Source organism: Protomyctophum bolini (assembly GCF_963924005.1).
Source record: "Protomyctophum bolini genome assembly, chromosome: 2".
In the NCBI taxonomy this organism is placed as follows: Eukaryota; Metazoa; Chordata; class Actinopteri; order Myctophiformes; family Myctophidae; genus Protomyctophum; species Protomyctophum bolini.
Genome location: NC_137863.1, coordinates 16,902,614 through 16,918,480, shown reverse-complemented (window position 1 = coordinate 16,918,480; position 15,867 = coordinate 16,902,614). Strand labels below are relative to the sequence as shown.

Genomic DNA, 15,867 nt, shown 5'->3' with positions numbered 1-15,867 from the left:
TCGGGACACCTTGGTACTCAACCCAACCAAGGACCCCATGTTCCCAGGCCCCACTTTGAGAATCTAAAGTACACCAGTAAGATGCCTGAGGGCGGGAAGCGACCTCGCCCTTCACGCCCTAAAGGGCGAGGTCGCGTGCACGCATCCGACCGCCTGACTGACAGCAGACTGCTGGGCGAGCACTGGTGCTTTGGCATGGGGGGTTAGATCAGCATATCCTCCGCCTGGGTGACAGCAGACTACTGGGCGAGCGCTGGCGCTTTGGCATGGGGGGTCAGATCAACATATGGAATGAATTCTGTACTGGCCATATATGGAGCATGTCTTGAGTGTACAGGGTCTGATGAGGTCAGATCAACATAATGGAATGTCAGAACAAGTCAGCTCCATATATGGAGATCTAACGGTGGCAGCGGGGGCAGTGTCTTGAGTGTACAGGGTTTGATGAGGGCCCAGGTAGGGCCCATTTGAAAATAATTAGACCCCATCTGGAAAACAGTTTCTTGTCATTATAATTCAAACACTACAAAAACACAACAGAGGCAGACAATATAAGAAAAACAACAACATATATTTTTTTATTCCAGTTATAACATTATTAACAAAGTCCAGTGTAGTGGTACGTTCAATACAGCAACTAAAAATACACGCTCAGAATAAATAACAGATGAATATGGACTGGAAGAGAACAAAGCCAAAAGCCAACAGGGTGTGAACACTTTGGCTTTCAAGTGCCAAAGTGGCACTCGCTGACTTCAGTCAGTGAGTGAGTGAGCAAGAACATAACATCAGAGCAATGAAATAGGGCTGTACCCTGTGTCTGAATACACAGTGTAAAGTAAACCATTTTGGGTTTCCAAATATTATGCACCATATTCGTGACTGGCCTTTAGTAACGGCATTTGTGGGTGGAGTAGGCCAGCTTCTCCTATGAGGTAAAGCAAAGTTTGAAGATCATGGTCTGCGGCGTGGTGACATCGGCTACGGCCAGCTCCTGTCCATCAGTCAGCCCCAACTCTGCAAAAAAACAAAGAAAAAAACAACGGTTCACAACAAAAGTGAAGATAAGATTTATGTTAAAAAAATAAAAAATGAAAATGTCAAACACTTTCCAAACATTTTCGAATATCAGTGAGCTTGTACATATGCTATTGTTTTTAATAGTATTAATAGATATAAAGTGGTTAAAATGATTGTGATGCAATGTTAACTATACTTTGCCTCACCCTCCAGTGTTTTGGACAGATTTGGTCGCGTCCTCTGCTCGATTGAAACCACGCTCTGTCAACAAAAGCACACATTACTAGCAACATGTCCAGGGTGTGTACTTGTACATTATGGCTGGGGGATGTACTTCTAGATGAAGCCACCTCACGCTACAGAAACAGGAGATAGGCTCCTGCTTTATGGGCCACATGGACTCGGCAACGTTTACTTACTTACTTACTTACACAGGCCCCTTTTCCACCAAAAGATAAAGAACTTTCGTTCTTTATTTTGCTACTAAATTAATAAAGGTGATGGTTTATATCACATCTGCATCTTCCAACCTGAATACAGGTAACTAGTGATATGCCCAATTTGGTTCCCACTTCAGGGTAAGAAGTAGTATTTTTTGGTTCCAGTTCCAAACCAAGTTTTAGGGATCTGAACCAATTCATTTGGTTTAAAATTAGGCAGGAAAAAAAGAACGGAACCGTTTCATTCCCGGTGAAAAATGGGCCACAGTAAAACCTGCAAAACCACCCCAACAGCTACCATGCAAGGTACAGACTAAGAACACACAACACAAAAGCTGATGAAACCAGAGGTAATTTACCTGTAAATATAATGTTTTGTTCTTTCCTTCCACTGTTGTGGTAATAGCAGGTGACTCCATTTGTCTGTGAATGTACAATGTATTTAGTTATTGTTGAAGAATGAACCAGAGCAGTTTGCCGATAACCAAATACAATTAATTAAACATTCATTCTCACAATTAAAGTGCATCATTATCTTCTACACTACTAAAGTTTGGCTGCACGATTATGGCTAAAATTGAAATCCCAATAATGTTTTGCTTAATATTGTAACCACGATTATTAATCACAATTGTTGGGAATACATTTAGGAAAATTATGTTTTTATCGTTACTTTTATTTGCATCATGTCTTTGTTGCTCATTGTGCTTATTGGTATAATGTCTTTGGTCAAATGATTTGTGGCCTCTGTGATTTTCTGTGCTTCTGTGAGCCTGATGGATGGAGAGATGTATACAATGTTTTGTTTGAACTAGTATATACCATATATATAGGAACAGAAGCTTTTCAGAAAACACTTAGGATTTAGAAGGCATTTCGTTGCTGTTGGGCAGAAAACCCTTATCACATTATGTGTTTTTTCGTAAATTAATCATAACATAAGTAGCGGTTCCAGGTCTAAATGGGTTTGGGTTAACCCTTGTGTACTGGTGAGGAGACGAGGGCATGGTTGAATTAATTGCTAAGATTCACATTTACATAAAACCAACATTATAGACTATTTTCAATTAACTGTGCAGCCCTTACCTTCAGTGTGACATACATTTGTAAACCTCAAACCAACTGTTGAATATGACTTAAGAGTCCAGCTGGGTAGTTACAGCGATAACAAGGCACCAAGGAAGAGTGGTGTTAAATTGGCAATTTTTTAGTTGAAGGATAAAATTAAGTCTGATAATGATGTTCCATGCATGTCTACATCATGTATACTTTAGACCATTTTTCTAATATCTTATTATTTAACATTTTGGAGGTGCCCAGATGTCCCCAGTGCCCACCTTTCCTGTATCAGCATATAAATGGTAATAAAACCTACAGGGAGATGTTTTCGGTCATGTAATCGACCACCTCCTGCAGCTTGGAGGATGAAGAGAAGCACAGGTCCAGAGGTACCTGGCTGCAGGCCGAGCAGTTCTCCTGTATCAAAAGAGAATGTTGTGTATCAAGTGCAAAACAGCTGACTTGATGTTATGTTTATGTTTTCGACATACATCACAATCACAGTGGATGAATCAGATGCATTGTTTAAAGCAGTGGTTCTCAAAGATCTTATTTTTTTCCTTTTTTCTTACAAAACTGCTCTTCACTTCTGGGGGCCCCTGGAACAAAACATTTTAAGACGGGGGTACATAGAAATGAAATGAAAAAAACGTTTGAGAACAACATACCCATTTTGGGTGGGAACCTCTTTTGATGTTTTAACTAAGCATTATATTATACTTTAGCTATTGAAAAATAGAAGATCTACAAGCTCATAGCGCTCCACCGAGTGGCGCGCTACGAGCTTATAGGTCTGCTATTTTTGAAAAATCGTAAAAAATCTAAATCTAAATCTTTGAATATATATTCGTTCAACGTTTTTTTTATTTTGACGTCAGGCCTAAATGGGTTAAACAAAGTGTATATAGCACGAGTGCTAATTCTCAAAAGCTATCCACAGGAGGCTTTCCTAAAAAAATATATATATATATATATATATATATATATATATATATATATATATATATATATATATATATATATATATATATATATATATATATATTACAGCATTATGTGTCCATGGAGACAAACCTTTCGTTCGGCCTCAAACGTGTAGGTGTACAGGCCATCAACGTCATTGAAGACCATGTAGTTGTTGAGAGGAATGTAAGCACTGCAGATGTGAAACATAATGTTATGAGTGCATGAATAATATACAGTTACATTATATATACATTGACCCTGACCATCCCTATTTTGTGGCAAATCTTCTGTGGCACTATCTGCGCTAGTGGTCGTACAACAAAGTATTTGGTCGGGTGGAAGCCTCTAATGTCCAAATGTTACTTTTCAGGATTCAAATAACAAAACAACAAAAGTGGCAGATATGTTGCTTTTGATACTTTAGTTTAGTGTGACGCTGTAGTATGTTCATTTAAAAAACGAGTTAGAATATGATTTCTGCTCGACGACAACAATATAGGGCTAAATGGTTAATGTCCTCTGGATGCATTATGGGCTGTGTCCTAGCAAGGCATTTTCTTTCCCTGAGCGCAATGTATGTTTTGAATTGTTTTCACAGGGAGCGCCATATACTGTAGTTATCGTATGCTATAAACGCCGGCAGATGGCGAGGCGCTCTGAGTGTGTATACAGCACCGAGCCATGCTTGCATGTTTGGCATTTCTATCTGGTCGCAGAGAGTTAGAGAGTTCGAAAATGCTCCGCTTTTGTACGCTGCGCTCACTGTCATATCAATGTCATTAATGCAAAATCTCTCCACCCTCAAGTGTTCCCGGATCAGTGTTTTAGAAGAGCACCTTGCATTTTCTGCTGGGGAAAAAAGGGCTTTTGGTAGATACACAGCCATAGGATGGCATGTGAACAGCAGAGCTTCAAACACACCTTGATGCTATTTTGAATACCTCTGTTGCACAAGCAGCTGGAACACAAAGAAAAGAAAAATGACCAGGATTAGGCTGATATTATATTCTGTTCACAGAACATAAGCAGTCTCGAAGCTGTGTGGACAATGGTTAATGTTTACATGGCAGGTGTAATCATTTACCTGCAATAACTGCATTTGTGGATGCCACAGCTGGGATTATCCTCTTTAAAACACCTGCAGAATGTTAAATAAAATAAAGGTGAAATAAATATATTTTCGCAAAATTCATTCAGATTGCACATTAAAAACCATCAATGAAACATGAATCACTATCACTACCAATGTACGTTTCAACTTGTGAAACAGGTAAGATTTTGTACAGGTACTAGATTTTGTACAAGCAGTTGCAAGTAGAGGACACAAATAAACTGCACGTCATGTCCTTTGCTAAATAAGCATATTTCCCATATTTGTCTCTCGTTTATTTATGCAGATGCAAATCCATGATATTTCTTTTCACCCTGCTGCACAATTACAGGAAGATGTGCAGCAACTTATTAACAAGACGCAGTTATGTGAGCTTAGCAGCATGAGGTGAGACCTGATTGGTGTAGCTCCATCAGCTGAGCTGTGTGGTTCACTGCTACTTTTGTGGCAGAGAGAGATGGACAGGCTACTCCCAGACAGTTGCTTCAAGAAGATGCAAGATGCAGTAAGCTGCATCTTGCATCCTCTTCAACTGACTGTCTGGGAGTACCTCATTCTAGGCAGCTGGCCCCTTCGGTGCAACACCGTGAAAAGCAGCTCGGTGTTGTGTGGCTGACAGAGGTAGTGTGAGCTCACCCTGGGTGAGTCTGTAGGTGACTGGTGTTGTGTGGCTGACAGAGGTAGTGTGAGCTCACCCTGAGTGAGTCTGTAGGTGACTGGTGTTGTGTGGCTGACAGAGGTAGTGTGAGCTCACCCTGAGTGAGTCTGTAGGTGACTGGTGTTGTGTGGCTGACAGAGGTAGTGTGAGCTCACCCTGAGTGAGTCTGTACTGTAGGTGACTGGTGTTGTGTGGCTGACAGAGGTAGTGCGAGCTCACCCTGGGTGAGTCTGTAGGTGACTGGTGTTGTGTGGCTGACAGAGGTAGTGTGAGCTCACCCTGGGTGAGTCTGTAGGTGACTGGTGTTGTGTGGCTGACAGAGGTAGTGTGAGCTCACCCTGGGTGAGTCTGTAGGTGACTGGTGTTGTGTTGCTGACAGAGGTAGTGTGAGCTCACCCTGAGTGAGTCTGTAGGTGACTGGTGTTGTGTGGCTGACAGAGGTAGTGTGAGCTCACCCTGAGTGAGTCTGTACTGTAGGTGACTGGTGTTGTGTGGTTGACAGAGGTAGTGCGAGCTCACCCCGAGTGAGTCTGTAGGTGACTGGTGTTGTGTGGCTGACAGAGGTAGTGTGAGCTCACCCTGGGTGAGTCTGTAGGTGACTGGTGTTGTGTTGCTGACAGAGGTAGTGTGAGCTCACCCTGGGTGAGTCTGTAGGTGACTGGTGTTGTGTTGCTGACAGAGGTAGTGTGAGCTCACCCTGAGTGAGTCTGTAGGTGACTCCTGTGATACTGAACTCTGCAGCCCTCTCCAGAGACTTCTGGTACACCCACTGGATGTGCTCTGGGTCATCTCCATCCATTGCCACATCATCTGGTGACAAACACACACGCACGCACGCACGCACGGACACACGTTAAATTCTGGGAAGCCACATAAGTCTGAATAAAGCTAATAATTGTTGTTTTATCTAACAAATCCTCATGTTGAGTGAGTATCTACCTCCAAAGGGTTTCTCTTTGGGCCATAGCAGCATGCGGACATACTCAACACAATGTTCAGGCAACCGTGGCATGGAGGCTATGGTGCACATGGGGAAGTTGATCTAAGAGAACAGAGATACATTTCAGAGAGGGAACTGGTATTCCACATGTATTGTATTGACAGTCTTTGATGACACCTTCACATTACTGGGATTGCCGGCTCCCATCACAATGCTAAGCTACCTGAGGTGGGTAAAGCTCCAGGGTGCAGTCGATGCAGGCGCTCATGCCCGGCAGAATGACTCTTGCATTGCCTTTAAAGCCTTCAGTCCCTCCGTCAATGAAAGGAATGATGGAACTCGGGTCCAGGATACCATCGTCATATACCCGCAGAGACAGCTATGCAGAAAAACACACATAGTATTACAAATTATGAAGTGAGTGACAAGGTAATGTCATTTGTATAGCACATTCCAATAGCAAGGCAATTAAATGTGCATTGTCCAGAACATCAAGCAAAGGAAACATAATTATACAATGAAATTAGGATGCATGGAACAAAATAGTAAGTAAAACTAACAGATCCAATTGCAGTGCAGAAGAGAAAGAAAAGGAAAAAAGAAAGGTAACTCAATGAAAGGCAGCAGTAAACAGAAAGGTTTTTAGTTGTGTTTTTAACGAAATAAGAGTGGCAGTTTGGTCCAGATATGTGGTGCATAAAAACTAAATGTGCTTCCCACGTTCAATTTTGATTCTAGGGACATAGAATCATAAATGTATTTTGGCCCTAAACCTGCATTCAAAGCTTTATAGACCAACAGTAGTAATTGAAATCAATTATTTGCCACACAGGGAGCCAGTGTAAGGAACTGATATGCTCCAGTTTCTTGGCATTAGTAGTGGCAAGGACTCGAGCAGCAGCATTCTGAATCAACTGCAGTCATCTGATTGACATTTGACAGTAGTCAAGTCTAATGAAGATGAATGTATGTATGCTTTTATTGCTTTATTGCCTTTACATTTTTTTGGCAGTAGATTCTCTTCACTGAAAGTGCGGAAAGTGCGTGGAGGAACCCACGCTATTTATCCCAGTTCCGCTTATGCTGGAATGTGTGTGGAACCTGCATTATCAAGAGGCGGATTCAAAAGAAATGCCTCTGGTGAAAAAAACGCCCCATATTTGCATACTGGTTCATGATTGTTGCCTCACAACTTCGGGGGCAACGAAATCCAATCACAACCGATTGGGGCCAGACCTAATCTGCCGAGGGCAATGTTCTTTATTTATTTTTGCATTGGCAGATTTGTCTGGTTTCCAGGCTAGGCCCGAGCAAACTGTGTATGGAGTTGCTACGAGTGCAGTGACAGAGATCATCCTCCCCCCAACCACCTTCCCACCCTCAAACACGGCAATTTTGTTCATTGGCACACCCAGCCAAGCCAGATGCACAGCAGAGGAATGGTACCCCGGTCTCCACGGTTTTCCAGACAAAAAGAGGTAACCTACCAGCATACCGTTCAGCCACCTCCGAGCAACTACAGAGTCCAGTCCACAGACAATGATATGGAATTCTAGGTGAAGACAAAGACAACTTAGCAATGTGAATCTCAATAATAATGACAATGCCTTTATCAGAGACAGGTAACGCAAATAAAAACAATATAATGATGCTTACGTCTGTAAAATGTCTCCTCCATGTCTTGTATTTTCTTGAAATGGCTGTGTGAAGGATTAAGGGAGATTTGATACTTTAGGTGTCGGAGTACATGGAGAATTCAAATTGCAGCTTTTCAGAAATTGGATATCACGATAGCAAATAATATACAGAACACAAAAAAGATGCAGCTATATTGCATGCTCAGTGTCAATACTCTGAGTCCGTGGCCTCTAGTTTGAGGGCGGCAAACTGGCGCACTGTGTCTGTAACCACCCAGCGCAGTGTTTTCTCAGAGTAATGCAGGCACTGACGAAATCTCCTGTCACCATAGAGACGTGTGGTGGCAGGATATTACCATAGGAGTACTGTGAGCCAAAACCATAGACGTGGGTGTGTCAGCAATATTCCACTGAAATTGTGCCAGTTTGACTAATTCATTATCTCCCATGACTGCCATAACTAATGGGTGAGGAAAGGATTATGTCCCCCTCGTCCCCTTTAATTGGAGAACCATGTAAATTGAATAGAGCACACTAACCCAAATTAAAATGGCAATATGAAATGACAATAAAAGGCAAATGTTCTTGTGGTCGAAGCCAAGGTCCCCTTTCATTAAGCCAACCTTTTAGCCTGCGTTAACACCAGCTGTACCAGTTCCACTGCAATGTCACTTACTGCCCTCAATACTAGAGGTCCTTTTCTCTGAGTAATATGTTTAGATTGAGACAATCATCAATAGCTTCTATCTAAAAATAGGTCCTGTCTTTCATCACAATGCACTACGCATTATAATTTTAAAAAAGGATACGGGACCACACAACAACCGGGAATTCGACTGTTAATAAAATCAGCCGCTACGTCTGCCTTGGGTCGACCAACATCTTTGGGCCTTGGGAGTGGAAGAAAAGTGAACCAAATATTAACACCAAACTTGAGTGCTAATTAATAAATATGAATAATAATGATAAACAATATCCATTATTATAAATAATATGTATATGTATATTATAATAATGTATAAATGATTTTTTTTTAAATCATCACAACACTTAGAAGTGTGAGTGAGCAAAGAAGTAATTGAAACATAGGTACTCACCTGAAAAGAAACTGTCTGTTGAGGTTGGAGACATCAATGGTGTCCATGTCAACCACATGGATATTATGAAAGCCTGACAAAGCCTGCTCGGTGGTATGACAACAGGAAATTATAAAGTGTAGGCTGTTAGTGCATGGTAACATAACACATGCATAATTCAGATAGACTGAAATCACAACACAAGTGTCTTAGTTTTTGTGGATTGATGCTTCGTACCAGGTCTTTGAGAAGCTCACATCCAAGGCCACCCGCACCAACGACTAGAACTTTGCAGACATCCAACAGAAACTGCAGTGACTGCAAGGAAAAGAGAAAAGGGGATTTGGCATTATAGGATCATACATTCTATGGCAAACCACTGCACTGCTTGCATTCAACCTGTTCAAGTCCCAACATTTGAACTAACTGGGGACCCCCCAAAACAATCATATTTGTTATATGATTATATATCATTTGACAATTTGGCCAATGTTTGACCAGTTTTTATAGTTTTATAATTTGTTGATTACTTTAGAATGCAGTAATGGTCTTTGTATTTTCTTGTAGGTATTAAAAAGGTCTAAATGTCCTTACATTGTCACTTCACTGTCATCTGAGGAATGAAATGTTACCTCTGTGTTGGCTTCAAAGTCAGGGTGTGTGAATGGCCCGGATCGCTCCATAAACTTTTTGATATGGTTCCACCTTCCCTCCCATTCGCTCCGATCTCCTACGCCTCCATCCACCACCATCCTTGAAACACCACATATGATGCGCATGTTTGATTAGCACATACCACCCCATGACCATCACGACTTATGATTAAGCCATTAAAACCGGGGAAGCATCTGTCATTTTAGATTTATAGCAACAACGGGTTTTTGTTTGAAAAATCTTGAAACTTGAAAGTGCCTGAAAATGTTGAATAATTGGGATTTTCTTTTAATAAACACATCTCTTCTGTGGCACAAAACATTTTCAGGTGGGGGAGAGGGGAGTCTTTGGCCAAATACATATTCATGTGAAGCTCCATGGCATGAAAAAGTTTGAGAACCACTGAGTTAGAGAACCAACAGGACGCAGGACCCCAATGGAAAAAAGCCATAGTGCTTTCTTGGGTTCAATTATTTTAGCATTGTATTTGTATTAAACAGCACTTTCTCTGCTATTTAGCAATTTGTTAATAAAGTATAATCAATCAATGAATCAATCAGGACAATATAAGTGGGCGTTCCCTGCTAGGTGTGTGGTAAGTAACAGCTGCTCCAACCAGATATACACTAGGGTGTATGCTTTTTCTTTCATGACAAGAAGAGGCAATGTTGCATCATGATCAACACAATATTAACTAACTATATGGTCCTGTTGTTGGCTAAGTATCGGTGTGATCGATTTGCACATTGCCCGTGACGGGAACTGACGGATAGCCTAGCTGCCAAGGTAACTACCTAACCTACCTACCAAGTACCAATGCGTTAATGTTAGCCAGCTAGCTAACATTAACACAACCTTCCCAAACTGAAAGCTTCCGTCTAATAATCTCCCGCTACTCTGACTATTTTCTAAAATAAAAATAATGTTCCATCGTGCTCATCAGGGTTATTTATTGACATGGCAAAGCATTGTTCTTGCAGTCAGTCATTCACTGGTTTCTGCAGCAGCGGTACTTACGGCTCGTCCGCCATGTTTCGTCACTTTCGTGTTACTTTATCAACAAAGCATTTTTCTGACAGAAACCAGCCTCGAGCTACACACACAACAACCAACAGATGGCAGCATCGAGCTGTACAGTGTTCTGGCCCAGAGCCTTAAATATAGCCTAATGTTCTGGCGTGGTTCTCAACCTGTGGTTACATTGCTGCCTACTATAACAAAGAGGCAAACAGTTTGAAAATAGCTGAGGCCTTGTACATCTGCTATTTTCACAGTATTTATCTGTGGAACCAGCGGTGGCTGGCTCAGGGGTAGAGTGGCTGGATGGTAACCGCAAGGTTGCCAGTTCAAACGTGTCGAAGTGTCCTTGAGCAAGACTCCTAAATGATCTCCTAAATGATCCTGATGTGCTGGTTTTACCACATAGGTTTAATGTTTGTCTTTAGTTCAATGTTTGTTTTATAAGCACATTGAAAATAAAGGGAAAATTCACGTCATAACGTGTCATTTACGTCATATTGTCTCTTTTTTGTTAATGGCGTTTAATGTTTGTGTTTGCACCGTTTGTTTTACACCATTACATCACCTATCAACATGCATTAGACTTTAACATATTAGCGCCCCTCACTTCACACGGGTGTGATATTTACCATTATTATGGGTCCTCATCTCTCTCTCTAGGTCGTCCTCAGACGAGCCCTCCATCGTCGCTTCCAGTCATCCCGGACTCCATACATCTGGCCAGCTCGTTGGTACTTTGCGCTCCTACGTCGTTCTTGATGACATCCACGTACGTATGTTGGTGTGGGACGTCCTCGTGACCGATGCCTGTGTGTTGGTTGAAGGTTCCCACAGCACCATGCAGTTTGCTAGTCTCATTCTCTTGGCTGCTATTTTCTGGCTCACCCTTGGCCTTGGTATTATTCCCTCATACAGAGTCTTGGTAGTAACATATTCACTCTTGCTGATGTTAAGTACTGCACGCAATGTTTAAATGTGTGTACCGTCCGTTTCTATGCAACAAGTTTCTGGAGTTTCTGTATTGTTTTAATAGTGGCAAAGAGGAAGAAGAGTCTTTTTCAGAGGTCAGTGGTAATGACTGTTTAATCACTCTTGCCCTGTGTAGGATATATGTGGCTACAGATTAGCAATTATCTATTTAAAAAACAGTTAACAACAGGCAAGGAGACAGGGAGAAAATTATTAGTAATTAGTGAACTAGATCTGTTTCAAGAAGAAAGAGTCCTTGAAAATGGCAATTAATCTTATTTGGCCTGGATGCAGACTCTGATCAATAATTCAGAGAACTATACAATATCTTTGCATCACTCCTTACAGACATAATCTAAAATGAACAAGAAAACAAAGCCCATACATAGCCCAGTGTTGGGAAATTAACAATATTATAAGTAATATTACTCGGGTACCGAGTTCAGCTTTGCATGGCACAAGTCATGAATAAGGCATGAGACCCAGACAGCTACTTCTATTTGGTTTAATGGGTTTACTAGTGAGTACAGCTCCTTTAGTGAGTATCCAATCTACTCTGTGACCATAATGTGCTAATGGTTCTTGGTGTTTAATCTCTCATCACAGAATGATTAATAAACCCTGGATGTGCCTCTGTGCATCTTAAGAGACATGCCTGCAGGCACATTTAACGTCATTAATCCATCTGTCCACAGCCCACCCAAATTGAAAGAAAATGTGGAATATAGTTCTGCAGAGGTCACCAAAAAACTGTACCTACTATATAAGTTATGCAAATGATATGAACTAGCATTTTGTGTGTGTGTGTGTGTGTGTGTGTGTGTGTGTGTGTGTGTGTGTGTGTGTGTGTGTGTGTGTGTGTGTGTGTGTGTGTGTGTGTGTGTGTGTGTGTGTGTGTGTGTGTGTGTGTGTGTGTGTGTGTGTGTGTGTGTGTGTGTGTGTGTGTGTGTGTGTGTGTGTGTGTGTGTGTGTGTGTGTGTGTGTGTGTTCAGTAGTACATGGTGCAGTTGGGAGACAAATTTAGGGGAGCATTCAGACATCTGTGCATTGTGTATTCATGCAGTGTGAAGCGCTCTCTCTCTCAGTGGGTCCAGTGTGAGTGGGCGTCACATTCCCTTCCTTAATCTTAATGAGATTTTTGTTCCGAGTGACAGCCTCTGAAAACTGATGACTAATAATATTAACCCTCATGATGTCCTTCATAGCTGACTGGCCTGCTCATTTCTGTCCCTTTTTTCTATTTGCTTCTGTCTACCATCCTTTTTCATTTGATTTCAATTGAATTATGCCAATATTCCAAACAGCACGGCAGTGTGATATGAATCAATTAACACATGCTCAGTGGCCTCGTAGTTATATTATCCAATATCCACCCTGATATTGGAAAGTCCAGGTTCGATTCCCCGGCCAGGGCAGTACTATACAAATTGGACCAATGCTTCCAAGTGTGGGGGTGAATCCCTGTGATATACAGTACTAGCGTGTCCAGGAGATGTACTTGTACATCAAGCCACCTCACGTGGTACAGACACAGGAGATGGGCTCAAGCGACATGGAACTGCAAGGCTTAGCCGACTATACTTACTGTTTCCCAATCCATGCAAGTGCTTGTCAGGGTGGGGGGTCCCCAGTTCAAATATGATTATTTGGGGCGATGAACAATTTGGGAACCCTTGACTTTGTACAGATGTGTGCATGTTGTGCGCTTGTAGATTGTATTACAAAGTATAAAAATTGCGCTGGATCAGAGGCATTACTTGCCGTGGTGCCGTTGAGTGTGTGTTTACTCCAAAGTAAGGCAGCTGTCCACTGCCGGTCAAACAACGTTCCCGTACAGACACATTTGTGTATGTTTTATTGAAATGCCATCCATCATTCCCCACACCTCGTGGAGGAGGGACATTGTGGAGGAGGAGGAGGGACATTGTGGAGGAGGAGGAGATACATTGTGAATGTCATCCAGTGCCTTTGAGGTGACCCAACTCGCTGCCATCCATCACAGCCAAATGTCATTAATGTATCCATGAAGGGCTTGAATTGACCAGAGCAGACCTGATGACAGCAGGCTATCTGTCATATGACAAAGTGGTCGGACAGAAGAACCTCTGAGACAGTGGTGGAAGAAGTACTCGGATGTTTTACTTAAAGGTGGGGGTTAGTGATTATGTTTCGGTTTGTCGTTTGTTCAGAGCCTCCATGTCGCTCCAGCTCTTTGGTCGACAGAAAACTCTGGATACCAATTTTATCCAATCACGAGAGAGAACTCACACTGGAATGGATGCAGTATAAGCAAGTAAAATTGGAAGTGATGACCTCTTAACTCCATAGTTTCACTTTTTTGCGTTATCTTGTAAATGAACGTCTTACTTGACGATACCACAGAGTCACACAAAAGCATTAAGTAGCAGATCTACAATTTCTGAATTTGAATCCTGAACAGTAACAGTTTTGGGAGGTTTCCACCCGACAGAGATGGAAATGTAAGTGACTGTTCAGATCATTAGCTCAACACCACACAGTGTGTATTTTATCCCTAGAACATTAGCTCAACCACACAGTGTGTATTTTATCCCTAGAACATTAGCTCAACCACACAGTGTGTATTTTATCCGTAGAACATTAGCTCAACCACACAGTGTGTATTTTATCCGTAGAACATTAGCTCAACCACACAGTGTGTATTTTATCCCTAGAACATTAGCTCAACCACACAGTGTGTATTTTATCCCTAGAACATTAGCTCAACCACACAGTGTGTATTTTATCCGTAGAACATTAGCTCAACCACACAGTGTGTATTTTATCCCTAGAACATTAGCTCAACCACACAGTGTGTATTTTATCCCTAGAACATTAGCTCAACCACACAGTGTGTATTTTATCCGTAGAACATTAGCTCAACCACACAGTGTGTATTTTATCCCTAGAACATTAGCTCAACCACACAGTGTGTATTTTATCCCTAGAACATTAGCTCAACCACACAGTGTGTATTTTATCCGTAGAACATGAGTTGTTGATGACGTCGTCGGTTCATTTGGCCAGTGGTGGAATAAGTACTACATTTCTTAACACTGCAATGTAGAAGCAGTCAGGTAAATAAAAGTACAATTTGGCATATTGGCATCAAAATATACTTAAAATACAACAAGATATGCAGAATGTCCCGTTTCACAAGGTATCAAATGTATGGGATGAAGGGCTGAAGTGGTTAATGTTTGTTTTGTAACAATAATCAAACTCTACAAACTATCTAGTAACCAAAGTTTTCAAATAATTGAAGTGAAGTAAAAGTAGTTGAAGTACAATATTTGGCTCTGAGATGTTTTGGGGAAGTGAAGTACAAGTACCTCAACATTGCACTTAGGTACAGTCAGTACTTGAGTTAAAGTACAGTACTTGAGTTAGTGTACTTAGTTTACTGTACACCACTGCATTTGGCCAATACATTTAATTCCATTTAAACATACAGTTTGCCTTCCATTAGGAGGACGTGTGAAGTGGTGCTGATGGCGATAACCGTGATCTGTCACTGGGATGATGTCCCATGTAGGGCACGGAGCAGCGCTGTCAGCCGGAGGGGGGAGGACACTACACTGTGATGTTGTGTTGACTTGTGGTGAGTGATTGATGACTCTTCATGTTGTACTGCTTTGATTAAGACGCCCGTGATTCATCGCCACTGCTCACAACATCATTAGACTCTGCCTATATACACTGTTGTATCTCTGATCCCTCTCTCTCTGTGTGTGTGTGTGTGTGTGTGTGTGTGTGTGTGTGTGTGTGTGTGTGTGTGTGTGTGTGTGTGTGTGTGTGTGTGTGTGTGTGTGTGTGTGTGTGTGTGTGTGTGTGTGTGTGTGTGTGTGTGTGTGTGTGTGTGTGTGCGCGCGTGCGTGATCTCCATACAGTATTGTGAATGTATAAGTCTGAAGGCTTGCCTAATACTCAACATTTTCATTGTATTAAGGCAGGAGGAAGCATCCCTTGTTGCGCGTTAGACACTTATTAAATGATTCTGTATGTGTGATGGATGTGTTTACTTTTAACTGTAATTGCCTCGAGTGTCTTCACTTCATTGTTTTCAGAGAAGCTATGCCCTGTAAATAGATCTTATCTCCTGTGTAAATGCATTGTTGCCTGCCGCACTCAGGTTCAGGTCTGTGGGTTTTTGGTTTGCCTTGGTGTCTTCAGTTTGACAGAGTGGAAGACGTGAAGATAACAGCGAACCCACGGCGAGGGCCTGAGATTCCATCTCTAAAATGTCAATAAACAGCTCATCATAATGGGCAAAGACTCAGGCTTTATTTGGCTTGCACG

The 15,867-nt window shown here is 41.8% G+C and overlaps 1 protein-coding gene and 1 long non-coding RNA gene across 2 annotated transcripts; one reads left to right on the top strand and one right to left on the bottom strand.

Moving 5' to 3' along the window:
- Nucleotides 1–552: 552 nt before the first annotated feature.
- Nucleotides 553–10,608, bottom strand: uba3 (ubiquitin-like modifier activating enzyme 3). The gene is made up of 17 exons (XM_080774277.1): nucleotides 10,579–10,608; nucleotides 9,540–9,660; nucleotides 9,145–9,225; nucleotides 8,929–9,011; nucleotides 8,641–8,721; nucleotides 7,851–7,894; nucleotides 7,682–7,746; nucleotides 6,418–6,573; nucleotides 6,194–6,296; nucleotides 5,951–6,064; nucleotides 4,570–4,623; nucleotides 4,407–4,443; nucleotides 3,594–3,675; nucleotides 2,836–2,936; nucleotides 1,820–1,883; nucleotides 1,227–1,281; nucleotides 553–1,017 (listed from the first exon to the last, which is right to left on the bottom strand). The coding sequence occupies exons 1-17, from the start codon at nucleotides 10,590–10,592 to the stop codon at nucleotides 929–931; spliced, it is 1,344 nt and encodes a 447-aa protein (XP_080630403.1). The 5' UTR covers nucleotides 10,593–10,608; the 3' UTR covers nucleotides 553–928.
- Nucleotides 10,213–15,133, top strand: LOC308322822. The gene is made up of 3 exons (XR_013964759.1): nucleotides 10,213–10,347; nucleotides 11,242–11,350; nucleotides 15,038–15,133. It is a non-coding gene; the product is annotated as an uncharacterized lncRNA (long non-coding RNA).
- The last annotated feature ends 734 nt before the right edge of the window (nucleotides 15,134–15,867 follow it).

What these genes read in the sequence shown, in the direction of transcription:
- uba3 (XM_080774277.1), bottom strand. An exon ending in GGAGGAGACATTTTACAGAC is followed by an intron (nt 7,747 to 7,850) that starts GTAAGCATCATT and finishes GTCTTCACCTAG; the next exon opens with AATTCCATATCATTGTCTGT. An exon ending in GTATTCAAAATAGCATCAAG is followed by an intron (nt 3,676 to 4,406) that starts GTGTGTTTGAAG and finishes TCACATCTGCAG; the next exon opens with TGCTTACATTCCTCTCAACA.